General features: G+C 47.4%; 1 protein-coding gene across 5 annotated transcripts in view; it reads left to right on the top strand.

Moving 5' to 3' along the window:
• NGEF (neuronal guanine nucleotide exchange factor) overlaps window positions 1–24811 on the top strand; it is a 128035-nt gene that overhangs the window by 89432 nt on the left and 13792 nt on the right. For all 5 annotated transcript variants that reach the window (XM_044945290.2, XM_044945291.2, XM_025289154.3 and 2 more), the window contains one exon: window positions 23078–23238. In XM_044945290.2, coding sequence (XP_044801225.1) covers window positions 23078–23238 — 161 coding nt within the window. The remainder of the gene's footprint in view (window positions 1–23077; window positions 23239–24811) is intronic.

The raw sequence follows: 24811 nt of genomic DNA, 5'->3' as shown, positions 1-24811 counted from the left end.
AGCGGGGTGACGATATATAGCCTGGACATACTCCTTTCCCGATTGTGAACTAGTCTGTTGTTCCATGTCAGATTCTGACTGTTGCTTCTTGACCTGCATACAGGTTTCTCAGGAGACAGGTAAGATGGTATGTTAGTCCCATCTTCTTAAGAATTTTCCTCATTTTGTTGCGATCCACAGAGTCAAAGGCTTTAGGTAGTCAGTGAAGCAGAAGTTTTTCTGGAATTCTCTTGATTCTTGTATGATCCAGCAAATGTTGGCAATTTGATCTCTGATTCCTCTGTCTTTTCTAAATTCAGCTAGTACATCTGGAAGTTCTTAGTTCTTGTACTGTTGGAGCCTAGCTTGAAGGATTTTGAGCATTACTTTGCTATCATGTAAGATGAGTGCAATTGTACAGCAGTTTGAACATTCTTTGGCATTGCCTTTCTGGAATGAAAACTGACCTCTTCCAGTCCTGTGGCCAAATTTTGGTAAGTTTTCCAAATTTGCTGACATATTGAATGCAGCACTTTAATAGCATCATCTTTTAGGATTTGAAATACCTCAGCTAGAATTCCATCACCTCCACTAGCTTTGTTTTTAGTAATGCTTCCTAAGGCCCACTTAACTTCACACTCCAGGATGTCTGGCTCCAGGTGAGCGACCACACCATCATGGTTAGCCAAACCATTAAGACCTTTTCTACACAGTTCTTCTGTGTATTCTTGTCACCTCTTCTTAATCTTTTCTGCTTCTGTTGATCCATACCATTTCTGCCCTGTATTGTGCCCATCTTTGCATGACATGTTCCCTTGGTGTCTTCAATTTTCTTGAAGAAATCGCTAGTCCTTCCCATTCTATTGTTTTCCTTTATTTCTTTATATTGTTCAATTAAGAAGGCTGTCTTATTTTTCCTTGCTATTCTCTGGAACTCTGCTTTCAGTTGGGTATATCTTTCCCTTTCTCCTTTGCCTTTCACTTCTCTTCTTTCCTAAGCTATTTGTATGGCCTCCTCAGACAACCACTTTGCCTTCTTGAATTTTTTTCCTTTGGGATTGTTTTAGTCACTGCCTCCTGTACAGTGTTACAAACCTCTGTCCATAGTGCTTCAGGCACTCTGTCTATCAGATCTAATCCCTTGAATCGATTTGTCATTTCCACTGTATAATCATAAGGGATTTGATTTAGGTCATACTTGAATGGTCTAGTGGTTTTCCATACTTTCTTCAATTTCAGTCTGAATTTGGCAATAAGGAGTTCATGATCTGGGCCACAGTCAGCTCCCGGTCTTGTTTTTTTCTGACTGTATAGAGCTTCTCAATCTCTGGCTGGAAAGAAAATAATCAGTCTGATTTTGGTGTTGACCATCTGGTGATGTCCATGTGTAGAGTCTTCTTTTGTGTTTTTGGAAGAGGGTGTTTGCTATGACCAGTGCGTTCTCTTGGGAAAACTCTATTAGCCTTTGCCCTGCTTCATTTTGTACTCCAAGGCCAAACTTGCCTGTTACTCCAGGTATCTCTTGACTTCATGATTTTGCATTCCAGTCCCCTATGATGAAAAGGACATCTTTCTTTGGTGTTCATTCTAGAAGGTCTTGTAGGTCTTCATAGAACCGTTCAACTTCAGGTTCTTTGGCATCAGTCCTTGAGGTTTACACTCAGATTACTGTGATATTGAATGGTTTGCCTTGGAAACGAGATCATTCTGTCATTTTTGAGATTGCACCCAAGTGCTGCATTTTGGACTCCTTTGTTGACTACGAGGGCTACTCCGTTTCTTCTGAGGGTTCTTGTCCACAGTAGTAGATCTGATGGCCATCTGAATTAATTTGCCCACCCCCATCCGTTTTAGCTCACTGCATTCCTAAGATGTCGATGTTCACTCTTGCCATCCCCTGCTTAACCACATCCAACTTACCTTGATTTATGGATCTAACATTCCAGGTTCCTATGCAGGATTGTTCTCTACAACGTCAGACTTGACTTTCACCATCAGACATATCCACAACTGGGAGTTGTTTCTGCTTTGGCTCAGCCTTTTCTACCGTAGAGTCTGTAGACTCCAAGACTGGGCTGCCTCAGGCCAAACAAATAACAGGGAGGGAGCACGAACCCCACCATCAGCAGAACATTTGATTAAAGATTTGCTGAGCATAGCCCTGCACCAGAGCAAGGCCCAGTGTTTCCCCACAGCCAGTCCCTCCCGCCAGGAAACTTGCACAAGCCCCTTCTCATCGTCAGAGAGTAGACAGTAAGTTTAGTGATCCTCTGTCATCTCATTAGATACAACTCTAAAGAAATAAAGAAAAAAATGTTTCCTTACGCTGAGAACTCAGGATTTACTCTCTTAACTTTCATATGTAACATGTAATTAACAGTAGTGTTAATTATATTTATCATATTATACATTACATCTTATTACTGGAAGTGTGTGCCTTTTGATTGCCTCAGTCAATTCCCTTTCCCCATCCCTGTACTTCATCCCACCCCACCCCAGGCTTGTTAAGCATAGTCTGATCTCTTTTTCTATAAGCTTTTTGTTTTTGATATATAATTAATCTACAACACTGCATTAGTCCCTGTTACACAACGTAGTGATTTGCTTCTTCTATGCATTTCAAAATGGTCACCTAAAATGTTTTGGCTTAGTCTAGTTACAGCATGCCACCATACAAGAGTGTTGTTACATAGGGATTCACTATGGTCCGATTCCCTGGGGACTCAGACGATAAAGAGTTTGCCTGCAATACGGGAGACCTGGGTTCCATCTCTGGGTAGGGAAGATCCCCTGGAGAAGGAAATGGCAACCCACTCCAGTATTCTTGCATGGCGAATCCCACGGATGGAGGAGCCTGTACAGTCCTGCGGGTCACCAAGAGTCAAATGTGACTGAGCAGCTTCACTCCTTTCACTATTCACTGTATTCCCCACCCTGTGCATTTCACACCCATGACTCGCTTATTTTTCAACTGGAAATTTGTACCTTTTAATCCCCCTTACCTATTTCTTTCCTTCCCCAACCCTTACCCACTCTATTTTCTGTACGTTTCTATTTTGTTGTGTTTGTTCATTTGTTTTTTAGATTCCACGTATAAGTGAATCTCATACACTTACAGTATTTGTCTTTGTCTGACTTATTTCACTTAGCATAATACTCTCTAGTTCTATCCATGTTGTCTCAAATGGCAAGATTTTATTCTTTTTTTATGGCAATTATTCCATAGTGTGTGTGTGTATAACATATCTTCTTTATCGGTTCATCTGTTGATGAACACTTAAGTTGCTTCTGTATCTTGGCTGCTGTAAATACTACAGTGAGCATAGAGGTGCAGATATCTTTAGAATTAGTGTTTTTGTTCTCTTCAGATCAATACCCAGGAGTAGAATTGCTGGATCATATGGTAGTTCTATTATTAATTCTTGAGTAATCTCCATACTGTTTTCTACCGTGGCTGAATCGATTTACAGTCCCACTAACAGTGCATGAATGTTCCCTTTTCTCCACCTCCTCACCAACACTTGTTACTTGTTGTCTTTTTGATAATAGCTATTTTAACAAGTGTGAAGTGACAACTCCCTGTGGTTTTGATTTGCATTTCCCTAATGATCAGTGATGTGGAGCATCTTTTCATGTCTTTGGTCATCTGTGTGTCTTCTCTGGAAAAACATCTATTCAGATCCTCTGCTCAGTGTTTAATCAAGTTGTGTTTTAATGGTCAGTTGTACGAGCTCCTTGAATACTTTGGATGTTAATCCCTGATCAGATGTATCGTGTGTAAATATCTTCTCCCATCAGTCGGTGGCCTTTTCATTTGTTGCTAGGCTGCTTCACTGGGCAAAAGGTTTTAGTCTGACGTAGTCCCGTGGGTTTGGTTTTGCTTTTGTTTCCCTTGCACCATCCCTAAGTTTGACTTTCATATAAAAGGAATTATACAGTGCAGTTTTGCATTTGGCTTTTTTTCACACAATATCATGGGCCTTTTTCCTAGTCCTCAAAATAAGGAAAAGTGTCTAGTTTTTGAGAGAATTCTTTTTTCTTTTTTTTACCTTGATAATTAGATAAATAAATTTAAATTACTTTGGAAAGCTTAGAGATAAACCCCAGTAGAACTTAAAACATGGTATAAATCTCTTACAACAACCAGCCAAAAGCAGAGAAAGCAGGGATCTTGTAAGAAAAGGAAAGCAAAGAGTAAAAGGTCACCATAAAAACACAAACGGCATAAAACAAGGCGGCAGAGTTCACAGCAAACATAATTGCTGTAACCATGTATGTAAATTGCTTAAGTCCTCCATTGAAAGCCAGAAATTATCCAACTGATGAGGAAACTAAACCCATGATATTATCACACAAGTTAGAATTCAGAGCAGGAAAAGTTACCAAAGGGAACAGTGACGTCATTTTGTACAGTTAAAGATTTTGCTTTATTTACAAGTTTTAAAATTAAATAAGATACTCATTAATACATTTTCATTGTTTATTTCATTGTTTCATTTTCATTGCAAAATGCAAACCGTGTACATGTGTGCAGGCCGGGAGGACCAACTGTTTTCACTTTCTCCTGATAAATTACAGTCATTACACGCTGTTTGATTTTGGACTTCACAAGTAGACACTTGTGAAGACTCTTACGTGCAAAGTCCTTATCGATCCTTATGATGCTGTCCCCATATTTTACACTCGTTTTATTCGAGAGCAGTTTGATTCTGATTTTGGTTTTTAGCAACTTGACTTTCACTGACCTCTGAGAGCTTCCGGGTTACTTTCATAAAAACATCTCCCTTTGCACTGAAAATTCTTTAGTTTTTTTTCACTTAAGGACATAATTGCAGAACAAGTACGATTGGCTTGAATAAGTTTAAGGACAAGCACAGGGGCTCACAGGTTGGGAGAGAAGCTTCAGGTGGCAGGGGAGGGGGCGGTGGGGGACAGCCTGTGACCAGCCCGCAATGCATCCTCACAGGAGCATGGGTCACTCAGGGCTTGGTTAGGAGAACCTCTGTGGGCCTGCATATTCATGCTCCCAGGAGACCACAGCTGTCTAATCAGGAGACCATAGGTGTCCGATCCATCAGTCACTCCGTGCTCAGACACTCAACCGTGTCTGACTCTTTGTGACCCTTGGACTATAACCCGCCAGGCTCGTCTGTCCATGGAATTTTTCTAGGCAAGAATACTGGAGTGGGTTGCCATTTCCTCCTCCAGGGGATCTTCCTGACCCAAGGATTGAACTCACGTCTATTAAATCTCCTGCATTGACATGTGGATTCTCCACCACTGGTACCACCTGGGAAGCCCCAGCTGTATGATAGATACCCGGAAATGGAATTGTGGGTTGAAAGTGAAGTGCGTTTTAGATGATGGTGGTGGTGGTGTGGTGGTTTAGTTGTTGTGTCTGACTCTTTGAGACCCCATGGACTGTAGCCTGCCAGGTTCCTCTGTCCACGGGATTTCTGGATACTCCCAGTCGACTAAAGAGATGCACAACATGAGAGTTGCAAGTTGTTTTATTTGGGGCAAAATGAGGACTGCAGCCTGAGAGACAGCCCCTCAGATAGCCCTGAGAGCCTGCTCCAAAGAGGCAGTGGGGCAAGGTCAATGTATAAGATTCTGGTGAAAGAGGAGTTCAGTACAATCAAGCATTCGTTTTACAAAGGCTTTCTGCTAGTCAGGAGGAGCTGATATCATCATGAAGGGATGTGCTTTTCTAGATAGGAGGAGATGCAAGGATTGGGTCATGAAATGAGTTCCTGAATATATCTAACTATCTAAAGACCCGTTCCACCACATTCCCTGGAGCACAGAGTGCCTCACTCTCCACTCCGAACTCCCTCCGGGGATGTTGAAGGTCAACAGCTGCAGCAGCGCAGGGCTCAGTCTCCACAGAGGCAGATGGCAAATGCCCTTGATGTGCGTGCGTGCATGCGTGCTAAGTCACTTCAGTTGTGTCCGATTCTGCAACTCCACGGACTGTAGTCCGCCAGGCTCCTCTGTCCATGGGATTCTCTAGGCAAGAGTACTGGAGTGGGTTGCCATGCCCTCCTCCAGGGGATCTTCCCCACTAGGGATCGAACTCATGTCTCTTACATTTCCTGCATTGGCAGGCAAGTTCTTTACCACTAGGGCCACCTGGGAAGCCCTTGTTATTCAGTCCCTGGCAAATGCTCTTGGCAAGTGGCAGTTTGTAGTTGACACACCAAATCGCCATTCAAAAGGCAGTTCACATTTCACACAACTACAGCAAAGAAAGCATCTATTCATGCCTTGTTAGCAAACTTCTTGATTTTTGCTCTAATCTGTAGGATGAAAAATCGGGTGTTGTTTTTAACCCGCCTGTCCTTGATGACATAAATTGAGCTTCTCTTCTTTTTTAATACGTGTTGAATTGGCTGTGTCAGGTCTTCCCTGTGGCGCACGGGATCTTTCATTGAGTGCACGGACCCCCTGGTTAGTGTGGCACACAGGCTCAGTTGCTTCACGACATGTGGGATCTTAGTTCCCTGACCAGGGATCCAGCCAGGGGCGAAGCCCTCATCCCTACACGGCAAGGCAGATTCTTAACCACTGGACCACCAGGGGAGTCCCCAAGCCTCTTTTCTTATGCTCACTGGCTGTTTCCCTTTCTTTGTGAATTGCCTGTTCTTATTCTTTGCCCTTTTTCCTATAGGGTTATCTTTGTTTGTCTTCTTGATGGAGAGCAGGTTTTTACATATTCTGGGTATAATTTGTTTATATGTTTGAAACATTTTCTCCCACAGTAAAAACATGGGGGTGGGTGATGTAGCACAGAGTTTATGCATATAAGCGCTGGAGCCCAGCTGCCTGGGTTTGAATCCCGGTTCTGCTACTTCTTAGCGGGGTGCTGTGCTGTGCTTAGTTGCTCAGTCGTGTCCAACTGTTTGCAACCCCATGGACTGTAGCCCGCCAGGCTCCCCTGTCCATGGGGATTTTCCAGGCAAGACTACTGGAGTGGGTTGCCATGCCCTCCTCCAGCGGATCTTCCCAATCCAGAGATCAAACCCAGGTCTCCTACATTGCAGGCGGATTCTTTACCATCTGAGCCACCAGAGAAGCCCATGAATACTGGAGTGGATAGCCTATCCCTTCTCCAGGGGATCTTCCCTACCCCAAAGTTGGACACATTACATAACTTCTCTGTGCCTCTGCTTCCTCGTATGTAAACCTGAGCTCATACACAGGGTTGTGAAGATCAAACGAGTTAGTACAGATAAGGAGCTGGCAGCAGGCTGACGATGTTCAAGCCTTCTTCAGTTGCATCTTTCTCTACTTAAAAATCTTTTCTCATTTTTATAGAAAGTCCATCAGTCCTTTTAGTTCATTTAAACCTAATCTTCTGGATGTTGTGTTGTATGATTAGGAAGGCCATTCCCAAGAGGTACAGTTTACAGGGAGAGGTAACTGTGAGAAAGCCCAAGTAGAGCAGAGTCAGGCAGAGACATGCACGGAAGCTGTCATGCCCACCGCACTGTTTCTGTAAGAGTGGGGCATAGCAGGGACACAAGGGGCCTGAGGACAGGAGTGAGGCTGACTTTAGATATTTTCACTGAACTCTGTCCTCTCTAAAGCGGCACTGCCCACTTCATTAGCCCCCGGTGACATGCGGCTCATCAATACCTGACATGTGACCAGTCCTCATTGAAACGGGCTGAGTGTATAAAACAAATACCAAGTCTTGCAGACTTGAGACACACAGAAAAAGAAAGCAAACTATCTTATCAATTGTTTTTGTATTACATGTTGACTTAATATCCTGGATATATTAGATTAAATAAAATATATTAAAATTTCTTTTGACCTTTTTTTAAATATGATTACTGCTGCTGCTGCTGCTAAGTCGCTTCAGTCGTGTCTGACCCTGTGTGACCCCAGAGACGGCAGCCCACCAGGCTCCCCCGTCCCTGGGATTCTTCAGGCAAGAACACTGGAGTGGGTTGCCATTTCCTTCTCCAATGCATGAAAGTGGAAAGTGAAAGTGAAGCCGCTCAGTCGTGTCCGACTCTCAACGACCCCATGGACTGTAGCCTACCAGGCTCCTCCGTCCATGGGATTTTCCAGGCAAGAGTACTGGAGTGGGGTGCCATTGCCTTCTCCAAAATATGATTAACTAGAAGACCTTAAATTGTATATGAGACCCACATTATACTTCTATTGGACACAGTGCCCAAAAAACAGGCGATATTTTATTTCCCAATGTCTGTGCTGCTGCTGCTGCTGCTAAGTCACTTCAGTTGTGTCCGACTCTGTGCGACCCCATAGACGGCAGTCCACCAGGCTCCACTGTCCTTGGGATTCTCCAGGCAAGAACACTGGAGTGGGTTGCCATTTCCTTCTCCAATGCGTGAAAGTGAAGTCTCTCAGTTGTGTCCGACTCCTAGCGACCCCATGGACTGCAGCCTACCAGGCTCCTCCGTCCATGGGATTTGCCAGGCAAGAGTACTGGAGTGGGGTGCCATTGCCTTCTCCACCCAATGTCTGTAAACACCATCAAAAAAGTGGCTGTATATTAAGCCTTAAGAAAAAGCTCAGTAAATATTTATTAAAATTGTATAGGTCCTACTCTCTCACTACAATCCAGCAAAACAAGAAAATAAGTTTAAACAATGTAAAAACCTCAAATCAGAAATGTTGGCTTGCCATTTCCTTCTCTGGGGATCTTCCCAACCCAGGGATCAAAACCATGTTGCTTCTGTCTCCTGCATTGGCAGGCGGGTTCTTCGCCGCTAGTGCCAGCCATTTTCACATTAAAAATAAAATCCACAATTATAAAGACGTCAGCACTCCTCTCAGTGATTAGGAGAACTAGGAACATAAAATCAGTAAGGATATAAGAAGAATTGAATGCCCTCAAACCAACTGGAATGAATTAACATTTATAAGGCACTCTACTCAACAGTCGGAGAAGGCAATGGCACCCAACTCCAGTACTCTTGCCTGGAAAATCCCATGGATGGAGGAGCCTGGTAGGCTGCAGTCCATAGGGTCGCTGAGGGTCAGACACGACTGAACGACTTCACTTTCACTTTTCACTTTCATGCATTGGAGAAGGAAATGGCAACCCACTCCAGTGTTCTTGCCTGGAGAATCCCAGGGACGGGGGAGCCTGGTGAGCTGCCGTCTGTGGGAACACACAGAGTCGGACACGACTGAAGCGACTTAGCAGCAGCAGCAGGTACTCAACAGTAGCAGAATACACTTTGTTTTTCAAGTGTACTTGGAATATTCACCAAGATAGACCACACCGCATTTTAACAAATTAAACGAATTTAAATCACACAGAGTGTGACCTCACCATAATAGAATTAAACAGAAATCAACAACATAAAGAGAACAGGAAAACCTCCTAGCACTTGGAAATCAAGCAGCATGTTTCTGTGTAATCCCTGAGTTAAAGAGGAAGTTAGAAATGAACGAACTACCCTTCTTCACAGATGGTATGATGTGGATGCAGAAAATCTCAAAGAATCTACAAAAAAACAAACCTCTTAGAACTAATAATGAACACTAGGACTTCCCTGGTGGTCCAGTGGTTAAGAGGCCACCTTGCAATGCAGGCGATGCAGGTTCAGTCCCTGGTCCGGGAACTAAGATCCCACGTACTGCAGGGCTGCTAAGCCTTAGAGTCACAACTAGAGAAGCACGCCCGCCACCACTAAGACTCAACACAGGCAAATAAAGAAATAAATATTTTTAAAAAATAGTAAACACTGACTAGAAACACTTAAAACACAACACCCAGTGCTGGTGTGGAGCAACTGGAACTCATACACTGCTGATTTCAAAATGGCACAGCTGCTCTGGAGAGTCGTTGACAGCTTCTTATAAAGTGAAACATGCACTTCCCTCCAAGCCGGCGATCCCAATCCTGGCTATTTACCTAGAGCAGTGTCTCCATAGCAACGCTATTGAATTTGGGGCTGCTTCCTCCTTCGTTTGGGCATGCTCTCCTGCCTGTTCTTTGCAGGTTTAGCACCATCCCTGGCCTCTGCTGCCGGATGCCTGTAGCACCCCTGCCCCGACATATGACAACCCAAAATGTCTCTCCACCTCGCTGAGTATCATCCAGGGAGCAAAAATAGTTTGTAGCTGAGAGCCACTACCCCAGAGAAACAAAAATCTACATTCATACAGAAATCTGTACACAGATGTACTAAGTCTGTTCATAATTGTCAAAAGCTGGTAACAACTCAATGTCCTCTAACAGATGGATAAATAGACACAGGAACATTCACACAAATTGTTGTTTAGTCGTTAAGTCATGTCCGACTCTTTGTGACTCCGTGGACTGTAGCCCACCAAGCTCCTCTGTCCATGGGATTCTCCAGGCAAGAATACTGGAGTGGCTTGCCATTTCCTTCTCCAGGGGATCTTCCCAACCCAGGGATCGAACCCACGTTGCTTACATCTGGCAGGCGGGTTCTTTACCACTACTCAGTAATAAAAAGAAATGAACTGTTGACACAACTCAGATGAATCTCAGAGGCATTTTGCTGAGTGAAAGAAGTCAGAAAGTTTCCATAGTATGTGATTCCACTTATATGACATTCTGAACATGACAAGGCTGTAGGGATAGAGAACGGATGAGTGGTTGCCGGGGGTGAGGGGTGGGGGAGGCTGTGACTCAAGTGGGAAGCATAGGAGTGTTGGAAGTGATGTGTCCTGCTTGTAGTGTTGGTGACAAGAATCCATACAAGGGTGGAAATTCATAGATCTGTGTATACCAAAAAGTCAGTTTTATTGTATGTTCATTTAAAAACTGACACATTGTAAAAAGAGATGTCCTCATTTAGGTTAAGTATTCCACCCCCCCCCAAATATAATAAAACAGTGATCTGTCTGGCTTTGAATTAAGGCAGACATTTACATACAGCATAAGAAAATCAAATCTGGAGATACTTTAGAAGAATAACATTGGGCACAGAAATTACTGCAAACACGGTATAATGTTTGAAACCAAAATTTATCATATTAATAGGCCACAGGAGAAAAATACCCCAAGCTTCAAAAAGGTTGGAAAGGGAAGTAGTACATCAATTTCCACCTAAACAAAACTCAGAAGCATACTTGCTGAAATTTGTAAAGAGCATCTCAGATCTACAAAAGAATCCTACGTAATGAAGAATTGCTGGTGGCAATAAAGGCAAGACGATGATGCTTGATAACCCTGCGGTTGTTCTGGAAGCTGTGGCCAGTGCAGCGCAATGAGGAGGGAAACAAGACATAAACCCATAGAGAAGGAAAGTCAGACCCACCGTTATCTGTCAGGCTTGGCTGCCTACGTAAGATCCTGAGGGAGTCAAAATTACTGGATCTAACAAGGCAGTTCAGGGAGGTGGTGGATTATAAAATAAGCATGCAAAAATTACTTGTTTGGGGGACTTCCCTGGTGGTCCAGTGGTTAAGACTCTGCCTCTCAGTGCAGATGGCACTGGTTTGATCCCTGGTCGGGGTACTGAGGTCCCAAATGTCGAGATGTGTCTAGAAAATATAAAGAACTGAAAATTAGTTCTTTTTGTGTACATTAAACAAAACTCAGGTTTTCCCTCAGTTAGAAAGCCCCGTTGATAAGAAAACAGTGAGCACCCTAAAGAAAAATAGGCTAAACAATTCTCTTAAGAAAAGTGGCTGGTGATTAAATGAAAACAGGAGGAAAAAAAAACCTCACTGGTAATGATAGAAGTACAATTAAGCAACACTGAGGCACCGGGCATTGCAAACTAGCAGAGACTTTTGAACATAAATACATTTAAAACCTCATGTTGGGCGGATTTTTAAATGACTGCTCTTGAGCACGGCTGATGGGGAGAGAGAGCAATATTTGTACCAGTCTCCTTACAAGAACGTGTTTGTACACTGCCTAGTGTTTCTGTTACTAGAAATTTATCTTGAAAAATAATCAGAAAGGTACACAAATATTTATTAGGCTGTCCCTTCAAGCAAAAACTAGGGAGGGATGGAGGAAGAATCCTAAATACCCACCAATAGGGCAATTTTTATTTTAAAGACTGTACAGCTATGCAAAGACACGAACATTAAAAAGCATGCTTTCAGAGAATAGGTGAATATTCATGACGTACTATTTTTTAAAGGCAGGATCGAACATTACATGTATACTAGAGTGGGCATAGAAAATAAAGATATTTTTGTCATTTTCAATGGCTCGGACCAAAAATATTTAAGTAAGTTAGGATGACGTAAGAGTAACCGTGGTCCCAGGCAGTAGTGAAGAACACAGGCATGCGAGCTTCGGTGCGTTTTGCTCTGAGTCTTTATGGACTGACTTCTCTTATTTGTGTTAAAGAGCTTAATGTGAGTTTCTATTTAACATCTGGCAATGGACACAACACTGAGATCTTCAGATTTTATGTTCCAAATAAGAGACTTCTGCATCAGGTCATTTTTTCATTTATCAAGGCAAGTCAGGCAACTCGTTCTGGCAGCTCAATCTGTTGTTGGAGCATCTCTTTCTTTAGCTACAAAAGCAGCAGGTCCTGGCAAACTCCCGTTCACACGAGGAAAATACCCCAGAATGGTGGCCTTTTGGTCGGTCTGAGTCTCAATTGGTCCCTGAAAGAATCGGGATTTAAGAACAAAATTGTGTGTTTCCCCTCCTCCTCTTTAAAGTATAAAAGTCAGGCAGCTGACATTGGAACATGTTCTCTTAGCTGTCGTGTAGGATTTCCTGGGTTTACTTTTTGTTTTTTAACTTAACTCTGAAGCTCTTGGTTCCCACCCTCCTGTTTGGGATGGTTTCTCAATTACTGATTGAGAACGTGATGGTTTGAGAAAATAACTAGACAAATATTCAAATCACAAACTTAAGAAGAAGGCCGCTGACGGAGGGTCGGGTGTTCAAATGGGAGAGGCGGGGACGGTCACTGCATTGACTTTTGCCACACCTGGCACCAGTGTCCTGAGAAATGAAGGAGAAGCTGGGGTCCTGCTCCTGCACCACCCCCTGGAGAAGTTGCCCCTGTCCCTGGTGTGGGTTGTGTCCCCAGACCAGATAAAGACGAAGTCCCAGTGATCTTGGGGGACTGGCTGTGCAGAGCTCAAAAAATTGAGCAGGGCATGATATTTCGAGCATCTCCATGGAAACAAGGCTGCACTCACGCCCAGGCTGGCACTGTTGTGGCACCGCCCATACGTGTCTCAACTAGCTTCCCAGTTCCATTCCCCTGGGAACAAGGTGGGAGGGGACTTCCCAGGGAGCTAGCCAGTTTGGGTAGGACTCACAGTCTGGGTCTGATCAGCCTCTGAAATCAGAGTTGTGTTTTTGTTGCTTTTCAACCTGTTTTTACAACTTCCCTGGTGGCTCAGACAGCAAGCATCTACCTACAATGCGGGAGACCCAGGTTCAATCCCTGGGTTGGGAAGATCCCCTGGAGAAGGAAATGGCTGCCCACTCCAGTATTCTTGCCTGGAAAATTCCATGGACTAAGGAGCCTGGTAGGCTACAGTCCATGGGGTTGCAAAGAGTCGGACACGACTGAGCAACTTCACTTTCACTTTCACTTTACAATTTAGAACTTAAATATACTTTCATTTCCACCCCGCCTCCCAAAGAAGACTGTCCATTTGACTAGGAAAGTGCTCGTGCTTTTTAATGATATACTTCTATCAGAAAATTAAGTCGTGGTTGTTTTATTTACCAACCTTCATTGAATCATATATTTGTCTCCGTAGGATAAACCCCAAACAGTTCGGCAAATTAGTCCCAAATTGTCCCATGCTTTAAGATGGACAGTAGCCATCACCCAAAACATCAGATATTGCAAGCATTTATACTTATTTGGGGCTTTCCAGGTGCTGCTAGTGGTAAAGAACCTGCCTGGGACTGCAGGAAACATAAGAAACACTGATTCAATTTCTGGGTTGGGAAGCTCCCCTCGAGGAGGGCATGGCAACCCACTCCAGTATTCTTGCCTGGAGAATCCGTGGACAGAGGAGCCTGGTGGGCTACAATGGGGTCACAAAGAGTTGGACAGGACTGAAGTGACTGAGCACGCACATACCTATGTTAACAAAGTGATGTTACCATTTAGCATTTTTAAAATAAATCTGTTGGATAAATAACTTACGCACTTGATATACATTTCAAACAGAGCAAACAGAATTATGGTGAAGAAAGCCTCCCCTTCTAACCCCTGGCCCTTGGGGCCAGTGTCTGTGTGTGTTACACAAATGATATGCTCTATGTACATTGTGTATGTCTTGCTTATTTTTTTAACTTAGCAAAATGGGTTTGTTTAATTTATTAATTTTATTTATATTTGGTTGTGCTGGGGTCTTCATTGCTCTTCACGGGCTTTCTCCAGTTGCAGCAAGCGGGGTCTCCTCTCTAGTTGTGGAGCTTGAGCTTCTCGCCGTGGTGGCTTCTCTGTTGCAGAGCGCAAGCGCTGGGCACACCAGCTCAGTGCGTGTGGCACGCGGGCTTAGTTACCCTGTGACGTGCTGAATCTTCCCAGACCAGGGATCAAACCCATGTCCCCTGCATTGGTAGGCAGATTCTTATCCAATGCGCCAAAATGTTTTGACAGTATTTCCAGACCAGCCCAAAGAGAGGTCCCTATTTTTTTTTCTTTTCTTTCTTTTTTTTTTTTAAGCTTTATGGAGCTCTACTGCTTATGATATTCCATAATTGATTCAACCAGTCCCCTGTTGATGGACATCTGCGATTAGAAATGCTGTGTATCCCAGATGTTCATTACAGCATTATTTGTAATAATAAAGGGAGAAGGCAATGGCACCCCACTCCAGTGTTCTTGCCTGGAGAATCCCAGGGACAGAGGAGCCTGGTGGGCTGCCGTCCATGGGGTCGCACAGAGTCGGACACAACTGAAGCGACTTAGCAGCAGCATAATAATAAAAGACAGATCTATACAATGGCGTACTATAGGAGTTGCTAAGTGAAACTGTTGGGTGAAAGGTTATATACTTTTGAAATTTTGAGACCTTATCACCAGGCTGTCTTCACACTTCAGGTGTGTGTGAAGGTGCTGGCTCCCTCTCACCAGGAAGGTACAACATCCGATGAATTTATCTTGACCAGTGAGCTGGACATAAACGATACCGCGTTGTGATTTTCCTGTGCATTTCTCTTGTGGTGAATGAGGCTGAGCCTCTTCTCTGGCACGTGTCTTTTCAAATCTGTATCTGTTATGGTACTTTTTTGGTAAGCTACCCTATTACTCGAGCCATCTTGAGAAAAACCTAACAATCGGCTTGTGAGGTGTGTGAGCTTGCCAAGGCTTGGGTCTGGGCAGCTGGTTAGCGTGGGGGCACCAGGCCCCCCGGGCCTGCGGGTAACTCGCACTTGATGTGTGACCCTCTATCCCACAGCGAGGGGGCGTAGCCGTCAGCACCCAGGCTGACACTGAGGCCCCATGGCCCCATGGCGGCCCTCCTTGCATTTCCCGCACAGACTAGAGACCACGCTGCAGCAGGACTCGGCCTGGGCTCTGAAATCCAGCTGCATCGTCATTAGTCAAGGATGAAAAGAGATGCTCTAAGGGCCGCTTCTTAACTGCGAGCCTTTTCGGTCGTTCTTGTCCCCCCTAGTGCCTCCGGGGTTTGCATTACTCTTCTAGCCGCAGAAGCGGGCACAGCTTTGTGCCTGGACAGTCGGATCAGGCAGGAAGCAAGGCCTGGCAGAGGGAGGACACGAATCCACCCAGGATGGCCGTGGCTGGCGGCGGCAGGACTCAAGGCCCAAAGCAGAGGGCAGGGCTGGCCTCAGACAGCTTTCTCTCCACCTCTCCCCACCCTCCAGGAAGCAGCACTGCAGGGAAGTCAGGTATCAGGCAGGTGCCCAGCGCTTAGCACTCAGGTGACACGTGAGAAAGAAAGGTACATGGGGAGGCTCTGGAGCTGGGGGACGCCCCAGCCCTGACACCGGGGTCTCAGACTCTGCCATGCCTCAGAACCACCTGGGGAACTTCTTGAAGGACAGGTTATGCATGGCTCTGGGGAGGCGCCTGGGAATCTGCATTTTCACAAACATGTGGTCATGGAGTCAGGCTGAGATATGTGGGACTTCCCCCTCTTTTTTCTTTTTTCCCCTCATGCATCGAACCTGGACTGGTGATCTATTTTGTATATGATAATATGCATGTTTTAATGCTATTCTCTTAAACCATCCCACCCTCACCTTCTCCCACAAAATCCAAAAGTCTGTTATTTATATCTGTGTCTCTTTTGCTGTCTTGCATATAGGGTCATTGTTACCATCTTTCTAAATTCCATATATATGCATTAATATACTGTATTGGTGTTTTTCTTTCTGACTTACTTCACTCTGTATCAGTTCAGTTCAGTTCAGTCGCTCAGTCGTGTCTGACTGTTTGCGACCCCAAGAATCACAGCACACCAGGCCTCCGTGTCCATCACCAACTCCCAGAGTTCACTCGAATTCATGTCCATTGAGTCAGTGATGCCATCCAGCCATCTCATCCTCTGTCGTCCCCTTCTCCAGCCCCCAGTCCCTCCTAGCATCAGGGTCTTTTCCAATGAGTCAACTCTTCGCATCACTCTGTATAATAGGCTCCAGTTTCATCCACCTCATTAGAACAGATTCAAATGCATTCTTTTTAGTAGCTGAGTAATACTCCATTGTGTATATGTACCACAGCTTCCTTATCCATTCGTCTGCTGATGGACATCTAGGTTACTTCCATGTCCTGGCTGTTGTAAACAGTGCTGTGATGAACATTGGGGTACACCTGTCCCCCCTCCTTTTCTTGCCCGGCTAACTCTTATCGGTTCTTTGACTCTGACAGCCCCTTCCGGAAGCCTGCTGTCTCTGGCTGCCTGCCTCCCCCGTCGCCTGCCAGGGTGAAGCCCCCCCGTCACTGTGGACATCCCTGCAGAGCTGCCACTGGCTGTGCCCAGTGTGTGTGTCCCTCTGTGTCGCCAGCACTGAGCCCATACTCTACCTGGAGGGGGCTCTGGGCGCGTGTCTGTGGAATGAGTGAGCTGGAGAGGGCAGACGGCGTCACTGACCCCAGCCCCCCAGCAGGGTGGCTTCCTGAGCTGGCCACCCCCCGGGGGCAGGGATCAGGTCTTGGTCCTCTTAGGATCCCCAGGGCCCACAGCTCCTAGTAGGTGTGCAGCAAACGCATGCAGTCTCCTGTGTGCTGACCGGGGCCAGGCCTTGCAGGAAGCCACTGGTAGAGGAGACGGGCCATCGGGCGTCCAGTCCGGCTGGAGCCAGGAAAGGAGGATGAACGGTGGGCACAGCTAATGGCACCCTTGGGAACAGAGGCCCCACGGCCGCGAGGAGGAGGGGTCTGGGAGCCGAGCCTTCGGGTGGAAGTTGTGAGCCGTGTGCAGTCCAGGGGTAAGACCCATCCCTCGATGCCAGGCCTGGTTCCCATCTGAGAGCTGCTTAAGAGGTTCTCCCTTAACCAACTGTCTCAAGCACCTGCCTGAAAGGGATTCCCTGGTGGCTCAGTCGGTAAAGAGACTGCTTGCAAGGCAGGAGACCCAGGTTCGCTCCCCGGGTTGGGAAGATCCCCTGGAAGAGGGCACGGCAACCCACTCCAGTATTCTTGCCTGGAGAATTAGACAGAGGAGTCTGGCGGACTACAATCCATTGGGTCGCACAGAGTCAGACACGACTGAAGCGACTTACCACGCACATGCATGCACCCACTTGAAAGCACCATGTAAAGCTAAAAAGACAATTAGCCGGAAGGAGCTGATAATCGAGGGTGGGAAGGAGGGAGCTTCTACACAAGTGACATCACGTCGACTTGCAAGGAGCTGGGGCAGTGGCCCGGTACCACCGCCGACCTGTGGGCTCTCAGGAAAGCCTGGGCATGTGTGTGTGGAAGGGTGTCCCTGGCAGGGCAGTCCAGGCACAGGGCCCTGAGATCCAAAGGATGAGGTGTGAACCTTGGTTTTGCCACTCACAAGCTCTCTGGCACCCTCAGCCACATTGGGGGAACTGTCGGGGGATCTCCAGGGTTGTAGTGAGGACCGAGGGAGGTGACACATTGGAGGTCCCCAGCAGGACACCAGGCACAGGGTAGGAGCTGGACAGGCGGCAGCTGTTACTATCCTTTGCTCGCTGGTGTTTTATCTCTGACAATGCTGCATAAACAAGGTGAGAGAACAGGACATTTATGGCCACTGTTTATCAGTGAAGTGTCACACCCGTTGACGTGTCTCAGACAGGACGGTGATGACTAAGAGAGAAACACGGCCAAGAGTTTCCTGGGTTTGGACAGAAAGTGATGCCCAAACTGGCAAAGGGGCATCGGGGAGTGGTCAGCAGTTCTTGCAACTCAGTCTTTTTCTCCCCAGTGCGTTTTTTTTTTTTTAATCTATTCGGCTGCTTCGGGTCTTAGTTGCAGCACTTGGGTCTCCTTTGTGGCGTGCAGGCTTCTCTAGCTGTGGTGTGGGCTTCTCTCAGCTGTGGCATGAGGGCTCTAGAGCACACGGGTTCAGTAGTTGCCGCGAGGGCTTCGTTTCCCTGCAGCATGTGGGATTTAAGTTCCCTGACCAGAGATGGAACCCGTGTCCCCTGCATTGGAGTCTTAACCACTGGGCCACCAGGGAGGTCCTCAGGAAGTGTGCAAGGCAGCAGGGGAGTCCATAGGGTTCACAGAGGAGTGCTGGGGGCCTGGACCAGTTCATGGACGAGTGAATGAATGAGTGGATGAGTGAATGAATGGACAAACGAATGAGTGGATGATGATCAAATGAGTGAATGGATGGATGGATGGATGAGAAGATGAATGGAAGATTGAATGACTGAATGACTGAATAGTGGATGAATGAGTGAATGGATGAGTGGCTGGATGAATGAATGAATGAGTGGACAAACGAATGAGTTGATGGATGAATGAATGAGTGGATGGATAAATGAATGAATGAATGGATGAATGACTGAATGAAGGAATGAGTGGATGAAGGAATGAGTGGATGAATGATTGAATAAGTGAAATAGTGGATGAATGAGAGATGAATGGAAGATTGAATGGTGAATGAGTGAATGGATGAATGAGTGAATGAATGAATGAGTGGATGAGTGAATGAATGGATGAGTGGATGGATGAGTAAATAAATGAGCAGGGCCTGGATCCCTGTCAACTCCACACGCCCATTCAAAGGCTTGAATGACTGAGGATGAAAATAATATTGATGAGGAAAAGACAACCATATTGATGTGGCAAATAATCTGACATATAAAATAAAGACAAACACCCTGGAAAACTAAAATCCACAGATGACTAATTGCCCTATAAGCAGAGAAAGAGGGGGTGAGCTTGCTGTGAATGGGCACAGCCGGTATCAATTAACAGTGATTCAGCCCAACGCCCGCGTCGTGTCAGTGGCTGAAAGACCCGCCTGCCTCTGCCCAGCGGCCTCCGGCCCCGGGTCCTCCAGGGGATCAGGACGAGGATGCTGTCGGCAATCTGGGACCTTTCCCACCTGCGACCCGAGGTGTGCCTCAGGAGCGTCGCTCAGGGAAACACACCTTATCTGAGGGGCTCACCCTGGAACTGGTGTCCTTTTCCTCTCTTGGTATCTGCAGTACTCATCTGTCTTGGTTTGGGTTGTTTTTTATTTTCGGTTATATTTGCTTAGAATTAGCAAGCTCTAATGGCTTGACATTTTGTTAAGAAACTTAAATTTAGCAGCAGGAAAAGTGATTTGTTTCAGCCCCTGTAACAGAGGCACTTCTGGGAGCTTCCTGCCCAGTGCAGCCTTGCCGGGCAGGGCTTGGTGGACGCTGGCAGAGCAGAGGGTGGGGCCTTCTGTGCCAGGGCCTCGGCTCAGACGCGGGCGAGGCCAGCGGGACGTGCTGAGTGTGGTTTCGAATCTTTCAGCAGACCGAGCACGCATGACGTGGGGACAGAGAGGCTGCAGGCTCGTTTCATCGCCTCATCACATTGTCTGGTGTGTGGCAGACACTGGGGTGGGGGGAGGCAGGGTTCTCCTCTGCTGGTGGCCCAGGCCTGTCACTGGTGGGCCACCCTGCAGTGATGTGTGTGTGTGTGTGTGAACTTTCTCATTGGTGCTGGGCAGGTTTAGGCTGTTGCTCAGCAATGCTGGGCTAAGTCGCTTCAGTCGTGTCCGACTCTGCGACCCTGTGGATCGTAGCCCACCAGGCTCCTCTGTCCATGGGATTCTCCAGGCACTGGCGTGGGTTGCCATGCCTTCCTCCAGGGGATCTTCCCAACCCAGGGATCGAACCCTCGTTTCTTACGTCCCCTGCACTGGCAGGTGGGTTCTTTACCACTAGTGCCATGGCCAGATCCCATTTATGCTGTTAGGCATGCCCAACTTGAAGATATGTCGCTTATTTTAAAGCACTTTGCCAGGTCGACTCTTTGTCTGAGCTTTGCATGGAGGCAGCAGAGTAGCTGCCCAGCAGGCTGCCTGCAGACGCCACTGGATCCCCAGCCTTGTCTGCGTCTAAGTCAGCAGGGGTGGGTAGTCGGGGGCAGAGTCCAGAACTTGGAAAACCCTTGGGTTGAGTCTTGCACCCTCCAGCGGTAACTTCGGGGGCATTACTTAACTCTGCGTCTGTTTCCTTTAGTAAAATGGGACCTTCCATGTGCCCTTCCTGGGGGCGGGGGGCGGGGGCGGGCAGAGAGCATGAAGTGGGAAAGCGCCTTGTGTGTCTGGAGAATATGCTGGTCCTCCCTCCCTCTCCCTGCCTGCCTCCCTTCCTTCCAGCGTCCCTCCCGTCCCTGGGAGCACTAGTGTTCATTGCCAGAGTCTTGAACCCTGGATCAGAGTTCCAGCCAGTGGGGAGGATGGAGGCCTGAGACATGGGGGGCGGTCGGGACACTGGGAGGGGACCAGGGCCCCTGGAGTTCATCGCTCTCCTGGCTCCAGCCCTCCTTTGTCTGTCTGTTTATTTCCCTGGGGCTGCTGTAACAAATGACCACAAACTGGATGGTAATTAACTCTCCCCCAGTTGCAGAGGCCAGAAGCCTGAAATCAACCGTCGGCAGGTTCCGCCTCTTCCGCTCCTGGTGGCCCCGGGTGTCCCTGGACTTGGGGCAGCACCGCTCCCGTCTCTGCCTGGGTCCTCACCTGGCCTTCTTCCCTGTGTGTCTCTCTCTGCATCTCTCCTACAAGGACACTGTCATTGGATTTAGACCTCAATCCAGGATGGTCTCCTCACCTTGACATCCATAACTTAATGGGCAAAGACCCTTTTGCCAAACAGGTTCCCATTTGCAGATGCTAGAGGGTGGGATGTAGACCCAGGTATGGAGGAGTTGTTTAGTTGCTCAGTCATGTCTGAGTCTGCAAACCCATGCACTGTATAGCCCACCAGGCTCCTCTGTCCATGGAATTTCCCAGGCAAGAATACTGGAGTGGGTTGCCATTTCCTTCTCCAGGGGATCTTCCCGATCCAGGGATCAAATCCATGTCTCCTGCATTGGCAGGTGGATACTTTACCACCGAGCCACTGGGGAAACCCCACAGCTTTGGAAAGGTGGTCACAATTCACCCCACTAGACCGTTCCTGCCGGGTGGCCACAGTGCGACCTGAACCCATGCTAGGTTGATAAACAGCAGAGGGAGATGGGGGTGGGGAGGAAGGTGAGGGTGGCCCCAGGGTGGCCTCAGGAAGGGTCCTGAGTTTGCTTGTGCGTGAAGGAGGAGGGTGAACTGGCACTGCCACCCTGCTTCACAGACGATACATGAGGGAACAGAGGTCCAGTGAGTTTGTTGTTTCATAGGCTCAATAATCACATAATAAGCATGATAGAGAAGAAGCTGCCTCCAAAACGCTTATTAGATTATGGATTTCTTTCTCTTTTTTCTCTCTTCTTCAAAATGAAGATTGGTTTATTGATTACATTATAAAATCAGACCATGAAAGAACCAATCTATGCTCATTCTTCAGTTCTCAGACAGTTGAAAGGGTAAAAAGAAAAAAGTAGGGCTTCCTTGGTGGCTCAATGGTAAAGAATTTGCCTGCCAATGCAGAAGACACGAGTTCGATCCCTGGCCCGGCAAGATCCCACGTGCCATGGAGCAGGTAAGCCCGTGTGCCACAACTATTGAGCCTGTGCTCAATAGAGCCCGGGAAGCACAACTACTGAAGCCCGCCTGCCTCAAGCCTGTGCTCTGCATCAGGAGAAGCCGCAGCAGCGAGAAGGCTGGCCGCCGCAGCTAGAGAGTAGCCGCCACCCGACGCAACTAGAGGAAAGCCCGCGTAGCACTGAAGACCCAGCACAGCCAAAAATAAAAAAATAAAGAAACTTTTTAAAAAAAGAAAAGGAGTGAAATTCACCCTCCAGTTCCACCCCCTGTTGATACCTGTGGTTGACATCATGACCTGGTTCCTTCTAAACGTTTTTCTGGGTGCGTAGAAGTGGGGCTCCCTCTATGGATGAGTCTCCCACCCATTCTTCACCAGGAAGCAGTCCTGAGTCACCACCCTTGGCAGCTGTCGGAGCTCTGAAGAACGAATGACCTCTCGTGTTTGACCTTGGACACGAGGGCGTCTCCAGATTCACTATTATGAGCAGGCGAGAGGTCTCCGAAAGGTGCTGGCCACCTTTACATCTGGAGAATTTCCTGGTGGTCCAGTGGTCAGGACTTGGAGCTTTCACTGCTGAGGGTGAGGACTCGATCCCTGCTTGGGGAACTAAGATCCTGCAAGTTGTGCGTTGCGGCCAAAAATAAAATAAAACCTTTGCATCTGTCTGAGGGACCTCCCTTATAGCTCAGCTGGTAAAGAATCCACCTGCAATGCAGGAGACTTTGGTTCAATTCCTGGGTCAGGAAGATCCTCTGAAGAAAGGATAGGCTACCCACTCCAGTATTCTTGGGCTTCCCTGGTGGCTCAGCTGGTAAAGTATCTGCCTGCAATGTGGGAGACCTGGGTTCAATCCCTGGGTTGGGAAGATCCCCTGGAGAAGGGAAAGGCTACCCACTCCAGTATTTTGGCCTGGAGAATTCCATGGACTGTATAGCCCATGGGGTCGCAAAGAGTTGGACACGACGGAGCGACTTGCACTTTCATCTGTCTGAGAGTGGGGAAAGGTGAGCCCTGGGTGCTGACCGCTGGCCCTCCTCTCATCTTCTTTGCCCGGTGTCCCAGGCCATGTTCGAGCTCATCACTTCTGAGGCCTCCTACTATAAAAGCCTGAACCTGCTGGTGTCCCACTTCATGGAGAACGAGCGGCTGAAGAAGATCCTGCACCCGTCCGAGGCCCACATCCTCTTCTCCAACGTGCTGGACGTCATGGCCGTCAGCGAGCGGTGAGCCAGCACCCCGGTCCTCGTGGGGCGCCTTCCAGTCCCTCCTTCTCACCCGGGGTGAGGCTGGGGCTGGTGGTGCAAGCCTGCTACACTGGCTTCTCTGCTTTTGAATGTTTGGGGTTTTCTGTAATAAGCTATAACTGAATTGTTATTGTTGTTCAGTCGCTAAGTCATGTCTGATTCTTTGCAACCCCATGGACTGCAGCACACCAGGCTTCTCTGTTTTTCACTATCTCCTGGAGCTTGCTCAAACTCATGTCCATCGAGTCGGTGATGCCATCCAACCATCTCATCCTCTGTCGTCCCCTTCTCCTGCCCTCAGCTTTCCCAGCATCAGGGTCTTTTCCAGTGAGGTAGCTCTTCCCATCAGGTGGCCAGTGCATTGGAGCTTCAGCTTCAGTATCAGTCCTTCCAATGAATATTCAGGACTGGTCTCCTTTAGGATGGACTGGTTGGATCTCCTTGCAGTCCAAGGGACTCTCAAGAGTCTTCTCCAACACCACAGTTCGAAAGCGTCCGTTCTTCGGCGCTTAGCCTTCTTTATGGTCCAACTCTCACATGAAAAGATGAAAAGGCAAAAGATAAACCTAAATACATAAACCCAGAGATCTGCCACCCTCCCAGCAACAAGGCCAGTTGCGTCCCCCAAGACAGAACTGCTGCCTGCGGGTCCCTCCCATCGGTGCAGGTGCTCGTGTGTCCTGTGCCTGCACTGGACACAGTGGTGTCCAGGTGACATGCTCTTTATTCTGAGGCCACAGGCCCTGGCTTGGCGCACGCAGGGCCCAAGATCCCCTGAGGGCAAGTCGGAGCGCAATCCTGGAGTTACGCTTTCTCCTCTCCAGTTACGTGGAAGTCGTGATTGGACTTGTGCTTAGATTTTGGCTCAAGAAGGATGGGATGTGCTTAAGTGGAGGAGGGATAGACATCTATTGACTGATCATTGCAAAGAAGAGCTCCAGCCATTCTGTTAGGATAAGAGATCCATTTACCATTTGCACCTTATTCTGTGGAGGTTTGCAGCTAAAACTCAGCTTTTATCAGCAGACCTGACCGCCCCTGTTCCGATGAGAAATAGCACTTGGGCAGCAGCAGCCCCCTGCTCCCCATGTGGCTCTCCGTGGACCCTCCTGAGTGGGTCCCCCTGCACATGGACACCCCACCTTCCTACTTGAGGCCCCCAGATCCTGTGGCAGTCCCCCCACCAGATGGGCTCAGGGAGGCGAGAGCTGACTGAGGCCAGTGCCGTCTTGGAGACCCCTCGGCCTCTGCCACTGCACCCCCATGCTGCAGGAGGGGTATCTATCTGTTTACGTATTTGTTTCTATGTTATTATGGAATATCCCAAACATGCAGAAGTAGAAACAGCAGAACAAGCCCACATTTCAGCATGTCAATTCACCCATGGCCCCATCCGTCCCCCAACCCCGCCACCCACGGGAGCATTCCAAAGTTAATTCCCATCGTCATCTCACTTCATAAACACATCAGTACGCATGTACAGAGGAGGTCTCTTTAGCAAATGTTCCTAATGTTATCATCTACCAGGAAACCTGAACAAGTAATTCCTTGA

The sequence above is a fragment of the Bubalus bubalis genome, chromosome 6, assembly GCF_019923935.1.
Source record: "Bubalus bubalis isolate 160015118507 breed Murrah chromosome 6, NDDB_SH_1, whole genome shotgun sequence".
NCBI classification, from domain to species: domain Eukaryota; kingdom Metazoa; phylum Chordata; class Mammalia; order Artiodactyla; family Bovidae; genus Bubalus; species Bubalus bubalis.
The sequence above is the reverse complement of the archived record's forward strand: the minus strand, read 5'-3'. Positions and strand labels throughout refer to the sequence as shown.